Raw genomic sequence first — 21,229 nt, forward strand, 5'->3', positions numbered from 1 at the left:
GAAAATGAAAGAAGAAGCAAAACAGTCCAAAAAAATAAAGCATGAGCTGTACAAGTATTAGTGATTCTAAGGATTGGGGGATGACATAACAAAAGAGCCTAATGGGACCCTACAACTTAATTAAATTTCAGCATATTGTCATACGACCCCTCAATCCTCTTAGTGCTTTTTTTCACCTTTAATTAATTAAATATTTCTCTAAATACATTACAAGAAAAAAAGAAAAAGAAAAAGAAAACTTTAATTTTAGTATAAATATGTGAACCAAACCCTCCTTTCATTTCACAGCCAAATAGAAATTAAACTTTATTGTCTTTTGCAACTCTAGCATTTTTGGGTGAGAGACAAAGTGCTAGAAATTTGCAATAATTTGGGTAGAAACATTAAAAAAGAGAGATGGCGGGTATTTCTGGTCATTGGGCTTTTGCTTTTGGTGTCCTTGGTAAATTAATTAACCCGTTTTTTCCTTCTTGCTTCTGAAAATATTCCTAGGGAATTCCTTAAAAAATGATCACAAACATATTATTTTTCTTTGAGCTGATAATTTCACCTTAATTATCATTTTTTCATAAGATTAATCTTAGTCAGAAAAATATTATTTAACCCACTATATTAATTTTTTTTATTCCTTTAATTGCAATTTGCAGGTAATATTATCTCATTCATTGTGTTCCTTTCTCCAATGTGAGTCTCCATTTATTTTTCTTGTTTTCTTGAAACTTTTAGGTATATTGGCTTATAATTAATTTGACTAACGTCATATTATATATCATACTTGTTTAGACCAACGTTTTATAAAATTTACAAGAAGAAATCAACGGAAGGATACCAATCAATTCCATACGTGGTTGCTCTCTTTAGTTCCATGCTCTGGATTTACTATGCACTTTTGAAGACCAACACAACACTACTCATAACTATTAACTCATTTGGTGTCTTCATTGAAACTATCTACGTTGGTTTCTACCTTTTCTACGCACCAAAGAAAGCCAAGGTACGTCAGTTTTTACAATAAAATTTATTTTGCATAAATGAAGAACGTAACGTACACATAAGTCTAATATATATTTATATTTATACAGGTCCAAACTATAAAAATGCTCATGTTATCAGTGGTTGGTGGATTTGGTGCAATCATTCTTGTTACTCAATTTCTATTCAAAGGAGCCGTTCGTGGACAAGTTGTTGGATGGATTTGCCTTATTTTCTCCTTATGTGTATTTGTTGCACCCTTAGGCATAGTGGTAAGCAATTTTACATGCAAATAATAATTATTCACGTATTTCATAACTTAATCTTTTGATTTCTCATTTTATATAATGCAGAGACAAGTTATTAAAACAAAGAGTGTGGAATACATGCCACTTCTCTTATCAGTTTTTCTCACATTAAGTGCTGTGATGTGGTTCTTTTATGGTCTTCTACTAAAGGACATTAACATTGCTGTAAGTTAATTAATTTTTTACATGTAATTTTTTTCCATGTTAACTTAAACTATCTCAATGTTTAATAGTAATTTGTTTGTTGTGTTTTGTAGGCTCCAAATGTATTGGGATTTATCTTTGGTATACTCCAAATTGTGTTGTATGTAATATATAGCAAAAAGGAGAAGGCCATCTTAAAAGAGCAAAAACTTCCAGAGATACAAAAGCCCGCAGTAATTGTGGTGGATGACAACACAAATGTTAATAATAAGAAGCTTCCAGAACTCACACAAGAACAAATTATTGATATAGTGAGGCTTGCAGGTTTACTGGCTTGTACAGATAAAGTACAGGTTGCCACGTGTCCACATGATCATACTAATTGTGGAGTTGAGGCAACTAATAATAATGTAGAAAACATGCCTAAGCTGCCAACTGTGGAAGCCACCTAATTAGTAAAGTAGTTAGTACTTAGTAGAACTAAAAATTGTGGATTTAATTTGGCATTAATTCCTTTGTTTAGCTTTTCATAATACTCATGTGTTATTTGTAAACAAGTTATCTCTATTTTGTGTAAGCTTTCTCTTCCCATATGTCCTATAGTACTATTCATAAAGGAATAAAATGGTTACCATTAAATTAAAGTATATATATGTTGGCGGTATTGGTTTTATAATTTATGAACGTCGGCCGTAAATTTTTATTTTTAACAAAACATATTTCATTTATTTAATCTCAGCGTTCAATTATTTTGAGAGTATCAAGTTATTATTCAAAAACAAATTACGACACTTAAATCTGCGTCACGAAATTCCCTTTCTTTAGTGTCGGGATCAAAACAGTAGCCATCTTATACTTAAGGGGTGTCAAATGACTTCTTCGTCGAAAAAATACACTGATTGGCTATGTCTATGAAAACAAATTAATCATTCCGACAAATTAAATGACTTTTTAAGAATATATAACTTGTCTGTATAAATGTTTTTATACCATTAATGAATAAAAAAGTTATCTTCCACTGCTGCGAATGATAATTTTTCAGTCGTGGTTAAAATTATGGAAACTTACACAAAATTCACTAGTTTAGGAGTTAATTACTTAGATACACTCTAGTTTGCAATAATATGAATCATACTAGATTTTGGTGCGTATACGTCTAGATAAATGTATCTCAGAATACATGGAGTCAAAATTATGTGTAATTTGTTCTAGATACACTATATTTAAATGGATTTGCATGTATCTGGGATGTATAGACAAATCTCGCTCGCCTCCCTCCTATCTCGCTTGCCACTCTCCTATGTATCTGGTGTCACAGATACATGCGAATCACACAAGATACATACAGATACATGTATCTAGTGTGATTTGCATGTATTTGGGATACACGACTATGTCGCCCGACTCTCTCCCCATCTCGTTCGTCTCTCTCCCTATTTTAGTGTATCTGGTAGCAAAAATACATATATCTAGGTGTATTTTCCTCAATATATGGTATGAAATTCTTAATTAATGATAAAAAAATGTAATTATTTGAAAGTATAGATAAAATTAATATATATGTTATGAGTAGTTTTTGTGAAAAATTATTCATAAAGGAAAAAAAATAAGTTCCAAGTCAATATATTTTCTCTTTATTTTTTTCTTATAAAAAGAGTCAAAATATATCTTTGTACTAGGTGAAATCATTATATATGCCCATCTTCAATTAAAATCAGGTGATTTATATTTTAATGATTTTTCATCAGTGAAAAAAGGCAAATGTAAATAATGGAGGTAGGTTTTTCCCAACAGCATGGTCAGTTTTGACGAATATTAATGGAGGAAAAATAGAGAATTTTACACAATTTTGGAGCAAAATTGGAATTTTTCCCAACTAATTAACCAAAAGAAGAAAAAATTGGGATAGACTATTGATGAAAGCCCGTAGGTAGTAATATAAAAATTTTCTGAAGAAAAATAAATAAAAACAAAATTTATTGGAGTTGTCTGTATATATGACTCTTTTATAAGTGTTTTTTTACTAATATGATTTGTTGTGAGATGGATGGAATTCCTATTCTTTGATTAGTGGTCTTGAGAAAAAATTATGTTGAAACTACTACCTAAAAAATGAACCTTATAATATATGAATTCAAATCAGTCGAACTCCTATACAAATATGAAATCAAATAAAAAAAAGAATCGAATAAAAATATATCCCTATAAAATAGTCAATATTAAAATATAGGCTTACAAACTACATTACCAGTCAAAGATTCAACCTTTTTCAAAATAAAACTGAGCCCTAGTTAGGTTATCTTTTCAAACCACAAAGGGAGCCGTCAATTTTTAAATTAATTACGTACAATCTTTTTCCATTGAGTTGATTAATTAATCTAAATATGTGGGGATGATAATTGATAAAATATGAATTGTTTTTACATAAAGCTATATTAACTTTTTGGTTCTTTTCCGATATCGGTGGAACCGGTCATTAATTGTGTAATGAGGTCCTTTCTTTGAGACTTTAAGAAGAAAATATCTTTAATTGTAGTCCTCTCTTTTTTAATTTGATATTTTTAATTAGAGAAGCATATTCTTTAGTCTGTACAAGCAAATACTTAACGTAGAAGAAAAATAAGTAGTATTTCGTCTTACATAAAGGTATATTTAGGGTGGCAGACAAAGGCTAAGTTAGAATTTTAATTGAATTTTATAATAACGATTTCAAGTGTTAATAATTAAGTTTTTAATTTAATATTTATACATATTTAATAAAAAATTTAATATTTATTTGATTTCAAAAGTTATTGAATTCGACTAGATTCATATTCGGACATCTAACTCCGCCCCATGCCAGACTAACTTGAGACATTTATACTCCTTTTGGATGCACATATCTTTAATGCCTGTATACATGGGATATTGTACATTCTCAACGTACTGCATAATCAACTAGTTTTATTTAGGGAGAAAGTTTAAATTTGTTCTTCAACTTCGCAAAATTATTCATTCATACCCTTCGTTAAAATTTTTATTGAAAAGAGAACCTCGTTGTTATGTCCAAACGTACCATGTATGCCTTTTATATTTAATAAAATATGTTGAATTTGTGCCCTAAATTTATAACATTAAGTAATGTTATGATAATTTAACTTTAAGTAACAATTTTTTGATAACGAATCAATTCGTTAGTTGTGAATTAAACAAGGTGCTAACTAATTATTGTGCTAAATTATTTTTAAAATATTTATTAAATTAAATACGTTATTCTTTTATAATATGCATTAATATGAAGAAATTAATAGAAAAGAGGGCAAACTTGTCAAATCATAATTAACTTATATGTATTTTAATAGATTTAAAGAATGGCTACAAAAAAATCAAAATAAGGGAGGTAGACGTAATATCGTAAACCACAGAGGAGGTGAGTGATATAGAGCAAAACATGGAGGGAGGAATCTGAAATTATCCCTTTATTTTTTTATAATTTATATAATTACATAATAAAACTATTTTCTCTTTATTGTGACTATATATAGCATATCAAGCAAAATGAAGTTTTATTTTAAAAAATTATGACAAAATGTTCTCATTGGTCAATTTGAACTATATATTTAGATGAACTGAATTGAGTGCATAGACTATATTAATGACCCGCGCACCCAAATTTAGACGGGCCAGACGAATTATATTTTCATGAGCTAATTTCATAAATAGCTTAGTCCTAAAATTTAATAGGTCGAAATAGCTACCGTTTAAGTAATTACATTTCGTAATTATAGCTATAACAACAGTTTGTATAATTCGCATATCCATTTGTCTAATTCGCTGCCAATATACAAATCTGTTTGTATAATTCGCTGGCAATATACAAACAGGGTAAATATATACAAATTCTATATTTATACATTTTAGAAATTTTTCAGAACTTATACAAATAAAATGTATCAATATTATAAGAGATAATACATCAAAACACCCTCAACTTGGCAGCATAACTTACTTTAGTGTTTTAACTACAAAGGTGTTTAAATGTCCATTAACAACTTTGAAATGAATTAAATATCACTCTGAGATCATAAAACCACTCTCACTTGCCACATCATCGCCATGTAAGCACCACATCACTGCCATGTCAGCACCACGTCATTAATTTTATTTATTCTTTCACACTACTTAAATTAAATTATCCTAATTAATTAATTAAAAATATATTTTTTAAAATCAAAATATAAAAATGGCCCATTTTTATTTTCCCCCAAACCCCACCCCCGCCCCCTCCCCCACCTACCCCCTCACTTCTTTCTTCTTTCCTTTTCACTAGGGGTGTACATGGACCGAGTTGATTCGGATTTTTTACAAACCAAACCAAATCATTTGTGTCGGATTGTTAAATCTATAAACCAAACCAAACCAATAAAAATCGGGTTTTTCGATATCAATTTTTCTCGGGTTTTTCGGGTTTTTCGGATTTTTTCGGGTTTCTCGAATTTTTCATAGTATCTAATAAAAAGCACAGAGCAGTGCTTCTTAAAAAGAGTCTAGTACAAAATATCAACATATAAGATGGAGACAGAACACTGTTTGAAGTTTTAACTTTATAATATAACTTTATAAGATGGACTTTTTTTGTATATTATTTAGATGGACTTCTCAAATTCAAATCTAAATGTAAGAAAGAAAACAAAAATTATGAAAAAAATTTAAAAAATATTTATAAATTATATTTTAATAAATATTTTTATGTATAACATAATTTAAAAGTAGTATATCTATAATCGAGTCGGTTTGGGTTCGGTTTGACTTTTTTTAATTAAAACCAAACCAACCCTATAATGGTCGGATTTTTTTTCGAAACACTAAACCAAGTCAAACCAAACCACTAGTCGGGTTTTTTTTTCGGTTTGATTCGGTTTGTCGGTTTGGTGCGGTTTATCGATTTGCCCTCTACAACCCTACTTTTCACCATTTTTATTCCTTCATTGTTCCATTTTTTTCCTCTTCAGATTTTTAGCTCATTTTTCCCCTTCACATTAATGGTGCTTTATTTTTAGAGGAAAAAACTATCTATTCTTATTTGCTTATCTCATTTTGAGAAAAAAGAAAAAATGAAAGAGGATAAGAAAAAAAGTGGGGGAAAAAGAGCCAAAAAGATATGAAGTGGAAAAAAATGGAACATTGGAGGAATAAAAATGGTGAAAAAGGAAGAAGAAAGAAGTGAGGGTAGGTGGGGGCGGGGTTTGGGGGTAAATTGGGCCATATTTTATATTTTGAATTTTAAAAAATATATATTTTTAATTAATCAATTAGGATAAATTAATTGAAGAAGTGTTAAAGAATAAATAAAAATAAATAAATGAAATTAATGAAAGAATAAAAAAAGAAAAAGATTTTAAAAAAATTGTGGCCAATATTTTTTTTTACATATTTTAATAAAAGTTAATATATTAAGAAAATAATATTTAAAATATTAATTATATATTGACCTATAAAATATGTCATGTGTATGATTTTATATTTTTTTTGAAAAAAAAAATGCCTTCACTTGCTTTAAGGAGAGTGCAATCACTCTCTTTGTCATATCACCCTTTAGGGTAGTATTTAATTCACTTGAAGTTGTTAAGTGAGTATTTAAACGCACGTAAAGTTAAAGTAATAAAATAAGTTTTGTTGCCAAGTTCAAGGGGTTTTTGATGTATTACCTCATTTTATAATTATATATATGTTATGGTAAGCATATACAAATCCTAAATTTATTCAATTAGAAAATTCTGAATTTATACAAATAAATTCTAATTTTATACAATTAAGAACTTAATTATACAAATTTTGGATGTGCCCCTAGCAACTATAGCTCAGGGGCGGAACCAGAATATTTGATAAGGGGGTTCAAAAAAATTAAAAAATAAGGGACTGGATGAAAAAAGTAAAAAAAATGTGTCATTATCAAGTATCAAACCCGCGACCGCAGGCTCAATCACATGCACCTTATCCACTGATCCACAATCTCCATTTGTTGAAGGGATGCAAAAATAATATTTGTACATGGATAAAAAAAATTGCAATATATATAGTGCAATTTTCCGATGAAGGGGGTTCGGTTGCCACCCCTCGCACCCCTGTAGCTCCGCCCCTGCTATAGCTATGTATATTAATTAATATAAAAGATTAGTGACAAATAGAAATTAACTTAAATTATAAATATACATATTAATTAATTAGTATATGTTTACTAGTCTGTGTCATTTTTCGATACTCTAATTTTGTACTTCTGTCGATTTGAACCACCTTTTCTTTCTCTCTCTCTCTTTTTTTGGTTGGGTGGGGGGTTCAACTCATTATGAACCATTCCATGCATAGGAAAACATTCATATACATGTAAGGAGTCAAATATTACTTAAGAGAGTATAATTAACCGATAAAATTATGTCGCTTGCATATATAGTCCAAAAAAACTTATTAAAACATTACTTCCTATGTTCCAATTTTTCTAGCATCTTTTGGATTTCATTGTTCAAATAAGTTTTTTTTTAATTGTATTTTTTTTATATGTCTTTTAAATATTTTGAATTATCAATTATTGTGACTTATAATACTTTTTACGTAGTTTCCAATTATATAAATTTTATTTCAAAAATTTTAAAAATTTCATGCCTAAACATAATCAAAGTTAAACTGTTTGACTCTTGAAATTTAATTGTGCCACAAAAATTGGCACATAAGGAATATAAACTAACCTTTTTTTTTGGTTTGATTTTCTTGAAATAATCATGATAAATTGAAGGAAATGTTAATTATTCTATTAGTTTAGTTTGATTCCTAAACAATAATGAAAAAGAACATTTGGACAGCTTGAGTGATGATCTATATTGTATGGAGTAATTCAATTAACACGTCCATTGTAAACCAAACAAATATTAGGCAGGTTATAACCCAAATTATTTAATTATTGACTCAACTAAGTAATTGGATGCATTTATTTTATTACACACTCCATAGAGATATCAATAAGTGAAATGACAACCCACAACATATAAAGCTAAGTACATCCTTAATTCCTTGGGCAAATGCAGAGCAAATTGACTTTCTCAATTGACTATTATTGACCAGAACTTGATGTCACAAAACTTTATTATTGATGCCAAATGGCAGGCAATAATTGGTCCTTCCATCATTTCTTTTTATTGTTTTTTTTAACTAATATTAGGAGTTTCATTTTATACAGAAATACATTAAAATAAAATTATTAAAGCATGATAAGTTGTAAGACTTAGGGACATTGAAGATTGTGCAATCACATAATAAAGTGCATCCTGGGACCTTTGGGTTGTTGGGATATTTTGCATTGCACTTGTTATTCAGAGTGCTCTTTTGCATTTAGAATATTTTATTTGTCCAAATAAAATATACTTACTATACTACCACTACTTACTTTGCCTATATAAATATGTCTAAGAAGCTCTCCTTTATTTCATTGTCAAATAGAATTTGCAACTCTTAGCACTTCCTTTGTGGTTGAGCTATAGAGAGAGTGCTAGAGATTTGAAATTTCTTGCTATAGAAACATAAAATAGAAATGGCTGGCATTTCTGGTCATTGGGCTTTTGCTTTTGGTGTCCTTGGTAAATACTTTTTTCCTCCTTTCAAAAAAATAAATAAAAATATAATCGATATTGTACATATACATATACATATTTTTTGTGATTGTAATATATAGTCATTACATCATACTACTGTATCCTCAATTATTTACCTAATATTTGTTTAGTTATTCCACTTTCTAGTGAAAATGTATTCGAAAATCTGGAGTTTAAACTTTTGTTTTTTTCCCTATTGCCAATTTGCAGGTAACATTATCTCGTTCATTGTGTTCCTTTCTCCACTGTAAGTCTCCATTTGCTTATATATATTATTTTTTATTTTATTTTGAAAAAAAATACATGTGGAGTATATAATCTTACTAACACTCTCTATATACTTTCACATCAATTTGCAGGCCTACATTTTATAAAATTTACAAGAAGAAATCAACAGAAGGGTATCAATCAATTCCATATGTGATTGCTCTATTTAGCTCCATGCTTTGGATATACTACGCATTTTTGAAGAGCAACACAACACTTCTCATAACTATTAACTCATTTGGTGTCTTCATTGAAACTATCTACGTTGCTTTCTACCTTTTCTACGCACCAAAAATATCAAGGGTAAGTTTTTTACGACAAATTCATTAGACAATTTTTTAAAAAAGAGGAATTCTTTTTTAAGTCTGATATTTATAATTTATTTAATGCGCGCAGGTCCAAACCATAAAGATGCTCCTATTATTTGTTGTGGGTGGATTTGGTGCAATAATTTTGGTTACTCAATTTCTATTCAAAGGAGCCGTTCGTGGACAAATTGTTGGATGGATTTGCCTTATTTTCTCCTTATGTGTATTTGTTGCACCCTTGGGCATTGTGGTAAGCTTTCATTATTTGCAAATTATTCAGAAATTAGTCATCTTAATTAATTGATTTTCCCTGTTTTTCCATCCATTATAAAATACTAATGTTGGAGTTTATTTTATTCTCACTTTATGCAGAGACAAGTTATTAAAACAAAGAGTGTCGAATACATGCCATTACTTCTATCGATTTTTCTCACATTAAGTGCCGTGGTGTGGTTTTTCTATGGTCTTCTACTAAAGGACATCAACATTGCTGTAAGTTCTATATATTTTCAAGAATCATATGTACTATTTTAAATGTGTCTATATATTGAGTTGATTTCTCAGATGGTCAGTCAACTACTGAGTGAGTGATCATCTAAGAAATCACCTCTCTCTATAGGACGTTACGTAAAATATGTAAGATCTTGTGTTTAATTACTTCCTTGTTAATTTGCCATTGTAGATTCCAAATGTATTGGGATTCATCCTAGGAATACTTCAAATGGTGCTCTACGTAATATACAACAAAAAAGAGAAGGCTATCTTAAAGGAGCAAAAACTTCCAGAAAAGCTACAAAACCACATGATAATTTCCATTGATGAGAAAAATAAGAATTTTCCACAACTCACAGAAGAACAGATTATTGACATAGTGAAGCTTGCTTCACTAATTTCCTCAGGGAAAATTCACGTTGCGTCGTCGTCGTGTCTCGCTACATGTGCATCAGCTAAAATTGAGAATACGCCCAATAAGCTGCAAACTGTGGAAGCCAAAAATTAATTCCTTTGATTTACTCTTTCCTAACTTTTAATGGCTAATTATATATGTGTTTGTACACTAGTTTATTCTTACCTCATAGTTTCGTGTTAAATACAAGTAATTAGCTTTCTTGGTCATATCAGGTACTCAAAAAGGCAAAATTGTTGTCTTGATTCATAAATCGGCTTGTCAGTAATTGATGTTGTGTGGTGGCAACAAAATAATTTCTTATTCAAGTTCATTTGGCTTAGAGTTAATTTCTTCTATCCTGTTTATTTACACAGTAAATCTCACAGATGGTTATATAACTATGACTTCTCATCAAAGTCACATTAACTATATCTGTTGGTGAATATACCACAAATTATAGTAAATTACAGTTGAAAATAAAATGATAAAATAAATATTCAGACGAATATCTTTAAGGAGATTCAAGGCCACCCGTAATATACTTTTGATTTGTCTCCTCCAGAATATAACAGCCCAACAACAACATCAGAGTCATACTTTCCTATTATCAAATGTTGAATTATGAAGTTCTCTTGATTTCTCAAATCACTGATTTGCCTTATAAGATGTATGATATGTCAATCAAACACTATTATGATCACTGGTCATATTAATTAATGATAAGTAGTGAATTAGATTGGACATCAACATTATAGTGGTCATTAGTGATATACCAATAGATCCCTTGAGGATGACCTTGTTCTTAACCAGATGATCCACTGCAATTCACTCACAGGAACCAAAAAATTCCAGCATTATTAACCAGATGATCCATGACTTTCGTTTGTGAGTCTAAGGTGTAAAGTTCATTAGCTTATTTGAGATAAATAAAAAATTTAAATCCAAACTAAAACCAGAAAAAAAATGATTTACCTAATTATTTTTTATTTTAGTCGATTTTTAATCAAATGATTTACTTAATTATTTTTTATTTTAATCGAATTTTAATCAAACGGTGAACAACCCAGAAGCCAACAACATCAAACTTTTTGGGTTGTTTAACCACATTCAAGAAATTAGATTCTTCAATTCATAAATTCAAAAAGGTTAAAGTATTTCGTTGTTTATAGGTTGATTAAGGACAAGGGTGAATGGTCAAAATCTAATTGTTCAATTACATATTCGCAGAAATTAAGAAGGATATTGACTAAATTATCCTTAATTATATTTGCATATTTTAAAGTTAACAAGTACAAGAGCACAAGAATTTGAGATATATCATTAAATCATAATTACACTTCCAGTACTATTGAAGCAATAATAAGGATTAATTTGAAAAAGTAAATTAATATCTTTATGATTATATAAAACATCACTTTTATTTTAAAATAAATAAAGTAAAAATACTCAAAATATGGATTGAAGGGAGTAAAATTGTTGATTGAAAAGAACTTATCCCAAAATTATCACTTCCCATGTCAGTAATAGGGTACACATCCTTCGCAACAAATTTGAGTTGGATTGAATTAAATTAGGGCAGTTTTTGCAACAAATCTACCAACACATGTTAGATTTTCCTGCAATAACGATTTTTGTAATAGTATGTAAAAGTTTTATAATTTTTCGATTAGAAAACAAAATTATGATATTTTGATGAAAAAAAGTCATTTATAGTTGTATGATAATATATGAAATTTATCCTTCGTTTATGTTGTATCACCGATCAGCAGTAAATACAGTAGTCCTATTTTTTTATTTTCCCCATCACATATTTCTTTTCCAAATTATTAAAAATATTTATTTTAAATTATTTTCCAATTTACGAATCAAGATAAATTAAACAGTTTTTCTTATTTTATCCTTAAAATTTATTTATTTTTAAAAGCATAAACATTGTAAAGTAAAAAAGAAAAAAATCATTGTTAATCTAAATATTAATAAATAAGGCACATAAACAGAGTGTATAAAAAATATTAAAGAATACATTAGTAAAAGCATACACTTATTTGCGATTTCTTAATAGATTTGTGAAAACAATGGACAAATATTATACATTTGATACGGAGGAATATTATACATATGATTTCAGTTGTTTTATTATATATATATATGATTTCAGTTGTTTTGAAGAAAGGAAATTATTTTCTAGATCAATTTATCAAAATAATATATTTTTGTAAAAAAATAATAATCAAAACTAGAATAAGTGTATTTTACTATGACGTGTTTAACATTATTCATTGGCAGAATAGATTAGACGCCCCTCAACTTGTCGACTTTTATTTGGTGTACACCTAAATTTTGTGTTGGCTTAATTACCCCCCTCAATTTGGTATTTTGATAGTCGCGGCCTCCCTGAATGTTGATATGGCAAAGAGCGTGAATACACTCTCTTTTAGCCGCGTGAGAGGGAAGAAAAAAAAACAACTTCCAAGTGGGTATTTTCAACTATGAAACACCACATAATCAATATAATGATTTGTTTGTTTCAATCGTATTTCTCTATTCTTTTTCGTAATATACATTGCATATTTTTTTCTGAATGCATTTTAATTCTTTTTCAGATGCAAAACGCAAATTTACAAAATTTAGGTGAAACTTTATTTATTTTATCCATATTAAGAAAAGGTTTAGCCCAAAATAAAGAAATTCAAACAGATATTTTCTACAACAAAAAATGTGCATTTTCTTCATGCAAAGTTTATTTATTTCAATTGTGCATTGTTCTCTTTTTGGGCCAAATAAATAAAATATTTTGTTATAATTTTATTTAGTTCTTCTTTAGATACAATAATTATTCTTTCTAACTGTGTATTTTTTTTTCCTGATCTTGATTAAAATATCATTATCTTTAGCCAAATAAAAAAATATATAGTCAAAACATCATTGTTTCAATTTTTTAATACAAAATTGGCCTTGAAAAGATGATTAAATAATTAATGAACTTAAAAAGGTAAATATATATATTTTCTTCTAAAAAAAGCAATATGGACAAAAAAATACATGTGGCAGTACGTGTATTACACATCCATGAGTTGCCAGCATTCAGGGGGGCCGCGACTATCAAATTACCAAGTTGAGAGGGATAATTAAGCCAATACAAAATTTAGGTGTACACCAAATAAAAGTCAACAAGTTTAGGGGAAGTCATGATCTATTCTATCTTATTTTATTTATAAAACGCAATGGACAAAATTGACGATGGATAAATTTAACAATCATACAACTTTACTGCTAATAACGTTTTATAAGTAATATGTCACTACAAATAATGTTTTAAACGATAGTGACGAACTCTGCCAACTTGGAATATTTGACTGTAACAACCTGTCCCCGTCGTTACAGATAAGCCGATGGGAGGAATTTTGGGCCAAAAAGTTTTGGGTAGTAACTTCGGAAAATTTAGCCTAGGCTAGATTTGGACGAATTCTAAGTTAGGCGAGGTCTAGGTTGACCTTGTGAATGGTGGGGGATAGAATCTCTAATTTGATTGGGTAAGTTGATAGCCAGGACGATGCGGAGCATTTACGGCTTCGCGAAATCGCATTCGGGCGAGTAAAACTCTCGGAATTGGACTTGACATGAAGGGTATAATTCAATACGTCTTCGGAAGGGTTGTGCATTGGGGGCTTGGGGCTCAAGTTCCAAGCTCATTGTTTCCGCATATCCCGCCAGAGCGGGATTATCGTGAATTTAAGATGGAAAAACCCTAGAACGGTTTATTTCATTCCCACTTCGTTCTTGAAGAACCAGAAATGACCTAGAACTATTTCCAACTGGTTTCCACCCCAATTTGAGCCAAGGTAAGTAATTTATTCCCTAAACTTGTAAATTGATTCCTAAAAACCATAATCTATGGTGGGGGATCTTGAGGGAGGGTTTTAGTTTGAAAAACTAATGGTGGAAAGTAGCCCCAGAATAGGGGTTAGGATCATGGGTTGGCTTAGGATGAAAATTGTGTTATTTTTCATGATAGTTAGGCCATTTTGTTGATCTTTTACATATATTTATTATTTTTAGACCACCAAAAAGCGGAACGAACCGAGAAAGAGAAAGCTCTTACACTTTAGAGTTGTTGAAGCTCGAATTCGAGGCTGGTGATAGTTTTGTTTTCCGTATGTGCTTCATGTACTTGCTAAATTACTTCATGATATGCATATTTGTATATGAATATGGAAACATGTTAGATTTTATGTGAAATGATCACTTGCTGACTGTTTGGTGATAAATCTGATCTTGGTGACATAATGTTGAATACTGAATGTAATAGTAGTTGTTTTGTATGTTGGGATTGGATGTCACATTCTGACATATAAATTGGATTAGGTGCCACATTCCGATACACATTTGGATCGGTGTCACGTTCTGACACATATTTGGATCGAGTGTCACGTTACAACACAAGTTGAGTGTTTGTAGGTCTCATGAGATGACCTTTATGTGAAGCTATATGATTTTGAGGTTGTTGAACTGTGATCTTGCTGAATATTATTTGAGATGACAATAGTTAAGTTATGATTGATATATATATATATATATATATATATATATATATATATATATATATATATATATATATATATATGTTTATTATGTTGAGTTTACTTGTCCATAATCCACTTACTGGCTAGCTGCGTGATCCTACCAGTGCACTGTTGATTTTGTGTACTCATACTACACTTGCTCTGTCTTTTGTTGAATACAGGGTATATTCAGCCGGCTACGGAGAGAACTCGCCTAGAGGAGTAGTTGTGTTCGAGTTCATGGGTGAGCTATTCTTCCAAGCTGTCGTGGACTCTCTCTTTATTTCTAGTCCTTTTTTTTCTAGGACTAAGATGTCAAACATTAGTTTAGTTTTCATGACTATGTTTTTGGGATTGCATTCCTTTGTTAGACTTGATGTTACTAGAGTTTTCGTAGATTCGACTTTCAATTCCTAGAAGTTAAATCCGTGTACATTTGGGTTGTTGACTAAATTGTTCTGAATTTATGGAACTCAGTATTATTCATTGATTAAACTTGCTTTCGAAATCTTTAAATTGTGTATATCCCACCAATATTGTTAGTTTGGGCATTAAAAATGGATCTCCCACCGGAGGGTAAGAGGGGGTGCCAGTCACGGAGGGTCGGGGTCGTGACACTGACAATATAAAGTGTGGACTCGAAACGTTAAAACGTTACTTACAGTAATGACTTTTAAATTCACTCACGGACAATCGCATTTTGCAAATTTAGAATCAAATCCTGCAATTTTGGGGAAAAAATTTATATATTTGGAATTGTAAAATAAATATTATAAGTTACAATTATTAATAATTCAATATTTAAAATACATATGAAAAAATGATGATCAAAGAATTATTAATTTGGCTCTCGAAATTCAAACACTATCTCATAAATTGAGACGAAATGAGTATGTTCTTTATAAATATATTTTTAATCTTATATCTTTTTTATCAAAGTTTTTTTTTTATTTTTTACACATAATAGATCCTGAAATAACACATAAAAGATTTTATGGGACATTCTTCTTCTATAGACTATAGCTATACATTTCCTCCAATTTGAAGAATCACATATTCATCTTAGAGCGATATGTTTTTGTAATTCATTATATATGTCATATTAGTTATATGACTTTTTATTAAGAGATGAGTAAATTGTGTGTACAAGAACTTTTGTTATAATAATTTTGCTATATTCGGTAGATATAGAAGATAATTTTCTCGCGATCGTCCGCGACTGAATTTTAAAAAGTCATTATTGTGAGTAATTTATTAACTTTAAAATGTGACTCTGAATAACGACTTTAAATGCCAGAATGTCATATATTTCAAGCTGAAAGAGTTCGTCAATATCGTATGAAATATTATTTGTAGTAAAAAATTACTTATAAAATATTACTAACAGTAAAACAGTAACATTTTATAATTCGTTAAATCTGATCGTTGTTAGATTCGCCTGTTGAATTTTAATTTATAAATAAAATAATATCTAATATGAAACTGTAAAATAGTTTATTTTAATTTTAATATATTTTTTAAAAATATATTATTTTAATAAATCGATTTTAATAATAAATTACTTTGATAAAAAAAAATCTATTATTTCAGCACGTTTTACATGGTGGATAATGTTGTTTCATCAGTTTGAGCACATGGGCATGCAATTGCGCTTGTGTCACAGTAGTTTTTTTTTTTGTTAATAAAGAGTTTTAATTATTGATCTAACTAAAGAGTCATTATATAAAGGAAAATAGTTTAAGTAACATAGTCTCTATTCCGTCTTTTTCAAAAATAGACACAACAAAAGCGGAGGCATTTGGATACAATATTAAGCTTTCAAAAGTATCAAGCTCGCATCATTTTTTTTTTTAGCTAATTAGTCCGCTACTCCATTACCTTCTCTCTATATATATGCTTGATTGGTGTCCTTCCTGCTTCATGCAATAGATATCTGCAATCATCAATTAAATTTTAATATGAACAATCTTTGTTAGATAACATGCCAATAATTTCATGAAAGTCAATCTCAATTACTAAGGGTGTTAAGTTATTTTGTAAGGTCAATCTTAGACCGTAAAGCAACGTTAGCGCTTTCATAGAGATGTTGGTGGCATAATGTAATCCCATATTGAAATTCATGATCTATTTTTTGCTATGATCTCTGTAAACATCTTCGATTCCCCTCTTACCCGAATTGAATTTGCAAGCTCCATTTATATTGTGTCACAATAGTTGCAGGTTGCATCAATTACAATTTTATCAGTGAGCCTCACTAGCTAGCTTATTAAGTACTGGGCGTGTATGCCAAAATATCCTGAATTCACACGAATATTAAATACTCTCTCGATCCTTTCGTTTCTTTTTTATTCCTCCCTCCATTTCATTTTACTTAGAGTTTATATCAAAAACAATTAATTTATTTTATTCCTCTATTTTAATAAATTAAGGGGAAAATTTTATATCATCCTTAGTATTACATAATTTTATAAAGTATTATTAGTCAAATTTAAAATTTGAAAAATCACTAATAAGATTCATTTAGTAAATACACATCTAATTAAAATTTACTTAAGAGATATTTCAGGTCAATAATTACTCCCTCAAATTCATATTACTTTGTCACATTACTAAAAATAATTATCCTAAATTATTTAACAATTTACAAAATCAAGACAAGAGGAAATTGTTCGGATGATAAGTATCCTTCACTTTCAACCCGAAGATTGTGAGTTTAAGTCACCAAAGAAGCGAAAAAGGTGGAAGCTGTAATGACTTGTCCCCATCGTTATGGATAGGCCAATGAAAAAGGATTTTGGTCAGAAAACTTTGGGTAGTAACTTCGAAAAAATTTAGACTAGGCCAGACTTAGATGAATTCTGAGTCATGTAAAGTATAGGGTGACCTTGTGAATGGTGGAGGATCTAATCTCTAATTTGATTGGATAAGTTGATAGCCAAGACAATACGGAGTATTTTACGGCTTCACAGAATTGCATTCGGACGAGTAAAACTCCCAAACTTGAACTTGACGTGAAGGGTATAATTTAATACATTTTTGGAAGAGGTTGTGTTGTGAAATGGGGACTTGAAGCTCAAACTTCGAGCTCACTATTTTCATATATCTTGCCAAAACGGGATAGATCCCGCCAGAGCTGGATAGTCGCGACTTAAGTCGGGAAAAATCTTAGAAACGGTTTATTTCTGCAAAAGTAGTTCCTAGAACGACAGGAGGTGACCTAGGGCGATTTACATCAATTTTCCATGAATTTGCACTCTTATTTGACTCTCTAAACTCATCCTTCGATTCCTAATTCTTATAAACTAAGATGGGTGATCATTGTAGGGGGGGGGGTTGGCCTGTGGGTAAAGGTGGAAAATAGCCATAGGATAGAATTAGGATCATCAGTTTGGCCTAGGATGAAAATTTTATTATTTTTCATGATAGTTGGGCCATTTTGTTGATCATTTATACGTATTTACTGTTTTTAGACCAAGGACAAACAAAACGAACCCGGAAAGGAAAAGGTTTTGCATTTTAAGGTTGTTGAAGCTCGAATTCGAGGTAGGTGATAATTTTGTTCTCGTATGTATTTCATGTACTTGTTAAATTGCTTCATGATATGCATATGTATATATGAATAAGGAATATACTAGATTATATGTGAAATGATCATTTGCTGGCCTGTTTTGTGATGCACCTATTCTTGATGGTATAATGTTCAATGTTGAATATAATTGTGGCTGTTTTTGCATGCTGGGATCGGGTGTCATGTTCCGACACATAAATTGGATTGGGTGTCACGTTCCGACATGATCCTTGGACCGGTGTCATATTCCGACACAAACCTTAGATCGGGTGTCACGTTCCGATATAAGTTGAGTGTTTGTAGGTCCTATGAGAGGACCCTTATGCGAATTATATAAGTTGAGGTTATTGAACTGTGGTCTTGCTGAATATTGTTTGAGATGACATTGTTTTAGCTATTCTGTATATATGAGATACTCAAGTCAATAGAAAGACATAGATTTTGTTAAAAGCCACGCAATCTATAATAACTTTTATCAATAACAAAATAAAATCCCCCCCCCCCCAAAAAAAGGTACGAGTAATAAAGTCCAAACATTATCTTATTAATCCTAACTGTAATTGAATTATCCTAATATATTATTGTAATAATCCGAACTGTCATTAATAAGGGTGGGAGAAATCGCAAGAGAAATAAGCCAGCTAGGCCCCATTATCCCGCCAGAGCAGGATAGTCCCGCCATAGCTGATGGACAAATCTGTTTGGAAACAGAGCTCTTTTATCGCGAAGAGCAGCTTCAGCGGGATTTCTGACGCCAAAGCGGGAAATCATGGGACAGAAGTAAGTCGCTATTTTCTTATTTCCCACTTCTTTCAAAGGTTAAGTTAAGGGCGAAGGTTACTACAAAAATCGTCCAAAAGGCTGCTCCTGGCTTGGAAAGAGAAGGAGAAGGAATCTCAGCATGGGAAGGGTTTCAACCAACAAAATTCAGGCATATCTTGCCCGTTAGGCATATGGAACCAGAGTTAGGAGCTGTAGGGATGGAAATGGGGAAGGTCGGGGCAGGTTGAACTCAACTTGCAAATCTTTTGAACCGCCCTGCCCCGCCCCGCCCTGCATAATATTTTTTTTCATTTTCAACCCGCCCCGCGTAACTTTTTATGTTTTGTTCTTTTTTAATTGAGTTTAATATGAAAAATAAAATTCATAATTTGTTTTTATTTTTCTCTAATTAACATCTCAACAACTAATTAATTGTTTCTAGTTAATATTTCAACAATTATTTCTTAATCGTTAATTAACTCTAATTAACATTTGTCTAGTTAAATTTTTTTTAAAAAAGTTAAAAATTAAAGTCAAAGTTTAATATAAAAAAGTTTATATCTTTGATTTTTACTAATTACAAAGATTTAATTTTCTTTGGGTTCCTATTTGGTACCTTAAACCCGTAACTCACCCCACTCTGCATTAATTTTGATAATAATTATTTTAACCCATCCCGCGTAACTCTAAATCTGCCTCGCCCCACCTTGCTCTAAAACCTCCCCGCACCCGCTCCACTCCGCCCCATTGTCATCCCTACAAAGCCACGCTAAGTCTCCACGGCTGTCTGGCGCTCAGGTAGGCTAGGCTTCTCTTATCTGAGTAGTTAATCTATACTTGTTGTATAGTATAAAGGGATTTAAGGAGAGGTTTCATAATAAGGCTCTTGGTCATGGGTCACGGGTAGAAATTCGGGTGTTATCAGTGGTCTAACTTGAGGTGACATGGGTAAGGGAGTTGTATAATGATTTTGGGGAAATTGGTGATGGTATTACCGCATTTTGACTTGTGTGTACGTAAATGCCATAATCGTACGTATATTGGTAGGGAAAGTGAGAAGGATTATGATAAACCCTAGGAGTTAATGACCTTTCTTAATTGAGTGCAAGACGTGAGTGATTTTATATGCATTGTTTCTGTTTGCCTATTTTGATTTTAAATGTGGATTTTTTGGTTGTAAGGATCAAGTGTCACGTTCCTACACATTCTTGGATCGGGTGTCACGTTTCGATATATTATTGAATCGAATGTCACATTCGGACACATAATTGAATCAAGCATCACGTTCCGACATATATATGGTTGAGTCTGGGTCCCATGAGAGGGACACGTGTATGTGTGGATGGTCCCATGAGAGGATTCGATGATATCTGTTATTTGTGGAATAGTGAATGTAGCTGTTAATAAACTAAAGAGTAAGATTTTTATGAAAGAACCCTGTCGATTCTGTGGGTGGTATTAGTTGGGAACTGAGAGTCAATATAGGCTCATTCGTAGGTAAGACTGCTGAAATTTATGAGGCCATGTCGTGATATATGCTATATTCTATACCTTCGGGCTGAATATGGATGTTGCTTGTTGCCAGGGAGTTGTTCTCATTAGAGCTTCGATCAGGTGGTGATGGTCGTTGCACTTGTTACCTAAAAGCCAAAGTTAGATAGGAGGTATGGTTATGAGATGAGTAGGTCATGTCTGGTAAGGTAAGCGGGTTAAGGCTAGTGGTAGTTAAGTTGCTCGTGAGTGGATAAGGTCGCCGGTTGGCTCAATATGAGGGTGTTCCTTGAGAGCATAGTGGAGCCATAACCCATAGTTCTCAATCTCATAAGT

General features: G+C 31.0%; 2 protein-coding genes across 2 annotated transcripts; both read left to right on the forward strand.

Annotated features, from left to right (window-relative positions):
• Window positions 1–279: 279 nt before the first annotated feature.
• Window positions 280–2,075, forward strand: LOC129895811 (bidirectional sugar transporter N3-like). The gene is made up of 6 exons (XM_055971584.1): window positions 280–442; window positions 648–684; window positions 784–994; window positions 1,083–1,244; window positions 1,326–1,445; window positions 1,538–2,075. The coding sequence occupies exons 1-6, from the start codon at window positions 397–399 to the stop codon at window positions 1,874–1,876; spliced, it is 915 nt and encodes a 304-aa protein (XP_055827559.1). The 5' UTR covers window positions 280–396; the 3' UTR covers window positions 1,877–2,075.
• A 6,827-nt stretch (window positions 2,076–8,902) lies between these two features.
• LOC129895812 (bidirectional sugar transporter N3-like) lies at window positions 8,903–10,829 on the forward strand. The gene is made up of 6 exons (XM_055971585.1): window positions 8,903–9,031; window positions 9,257–9,293; window positions 9,406–9,616; window positions 9,710–9,871; window positions 9,994–10,113; window positions 10,304–10,829. The coding sequence occupies exons 1-6, from the start codon at window positions 8,986–8,988 to the stop codon at window positions 10,619–10,621; spliced, it is 894 nt and encodes a 297-aa protein (XP_055827560.1). The 5' UTR covers window positions 8,903–8,985; the 3' UTR covers window positions 10,622–10,829.
• Window positions 10,830–21,229: the final 10,400 nt, after the last annotated feature.

The sequence above is a fragment of the Solanum dulcamara genome, chromosome 7 (genome assembly GCF_947179165.1).
Source record: "Solanum dulcamara chromosome 7, daSolDulc1.2, whole genome shotgun sequence".
NCBI lineage: Eukaryota > Viridiplantae > Streptophyta > Magnoliopsida > Solanales > Solanaceae > Solanum > Solanum dulcamara.

What these genes read in the sequence shown, in the direction of transcription:
- LOC129895811 (XM_055971584.1), top strand. Translation starts at nt 397, where the DNA reads ATGGCGGGTATTTCTGGTCATTGGGCTTTTGCTTTTGGTGTCCTTG. An exon ending in ACGCACCAAAGAAAGCCAAG is followed by an intron (nt 995 to 1,082) that starts GTACGTCAGTTT and finishes ATATTTATACAG; the next exon opens with GTCCAAACTATAAAAATGCT. An exon ending in TTGCACCCTTAGGCATAGTG is followed by an intron (nt 1,245 to 1,325) that starts GTAAGCAATTTT and finishes TATATAATGCAG; the next exon opens with AGACAAGTTATTAAAACAAA.
- LOC129895812 (XM_055971585.1), top strand. Translation starts at nt 8,986, where the DNA reads ATGGCTGGCATTTCTGGTCATTGGGCTTTTGCTTTTGGTGTCCTTG. An exon ending in TTTTGCTTTTGGTGTCCTTG is followed by an intron (nt 9,032 to 9,256) that starts GTAAATACTTTT and finishes GCCAATTTGCAG; the next exon opens with GTAACATTATCTCGTTCATT. An exon ending in TTGCACCCTTGGGCATTGTG is followed by an intron (nt 9,872 to 9,993) that starts GTAAGCTTTCAT and finishes CACTTTATGCAG; the next exon opens with AGACAAGTTATTAAAACAAA.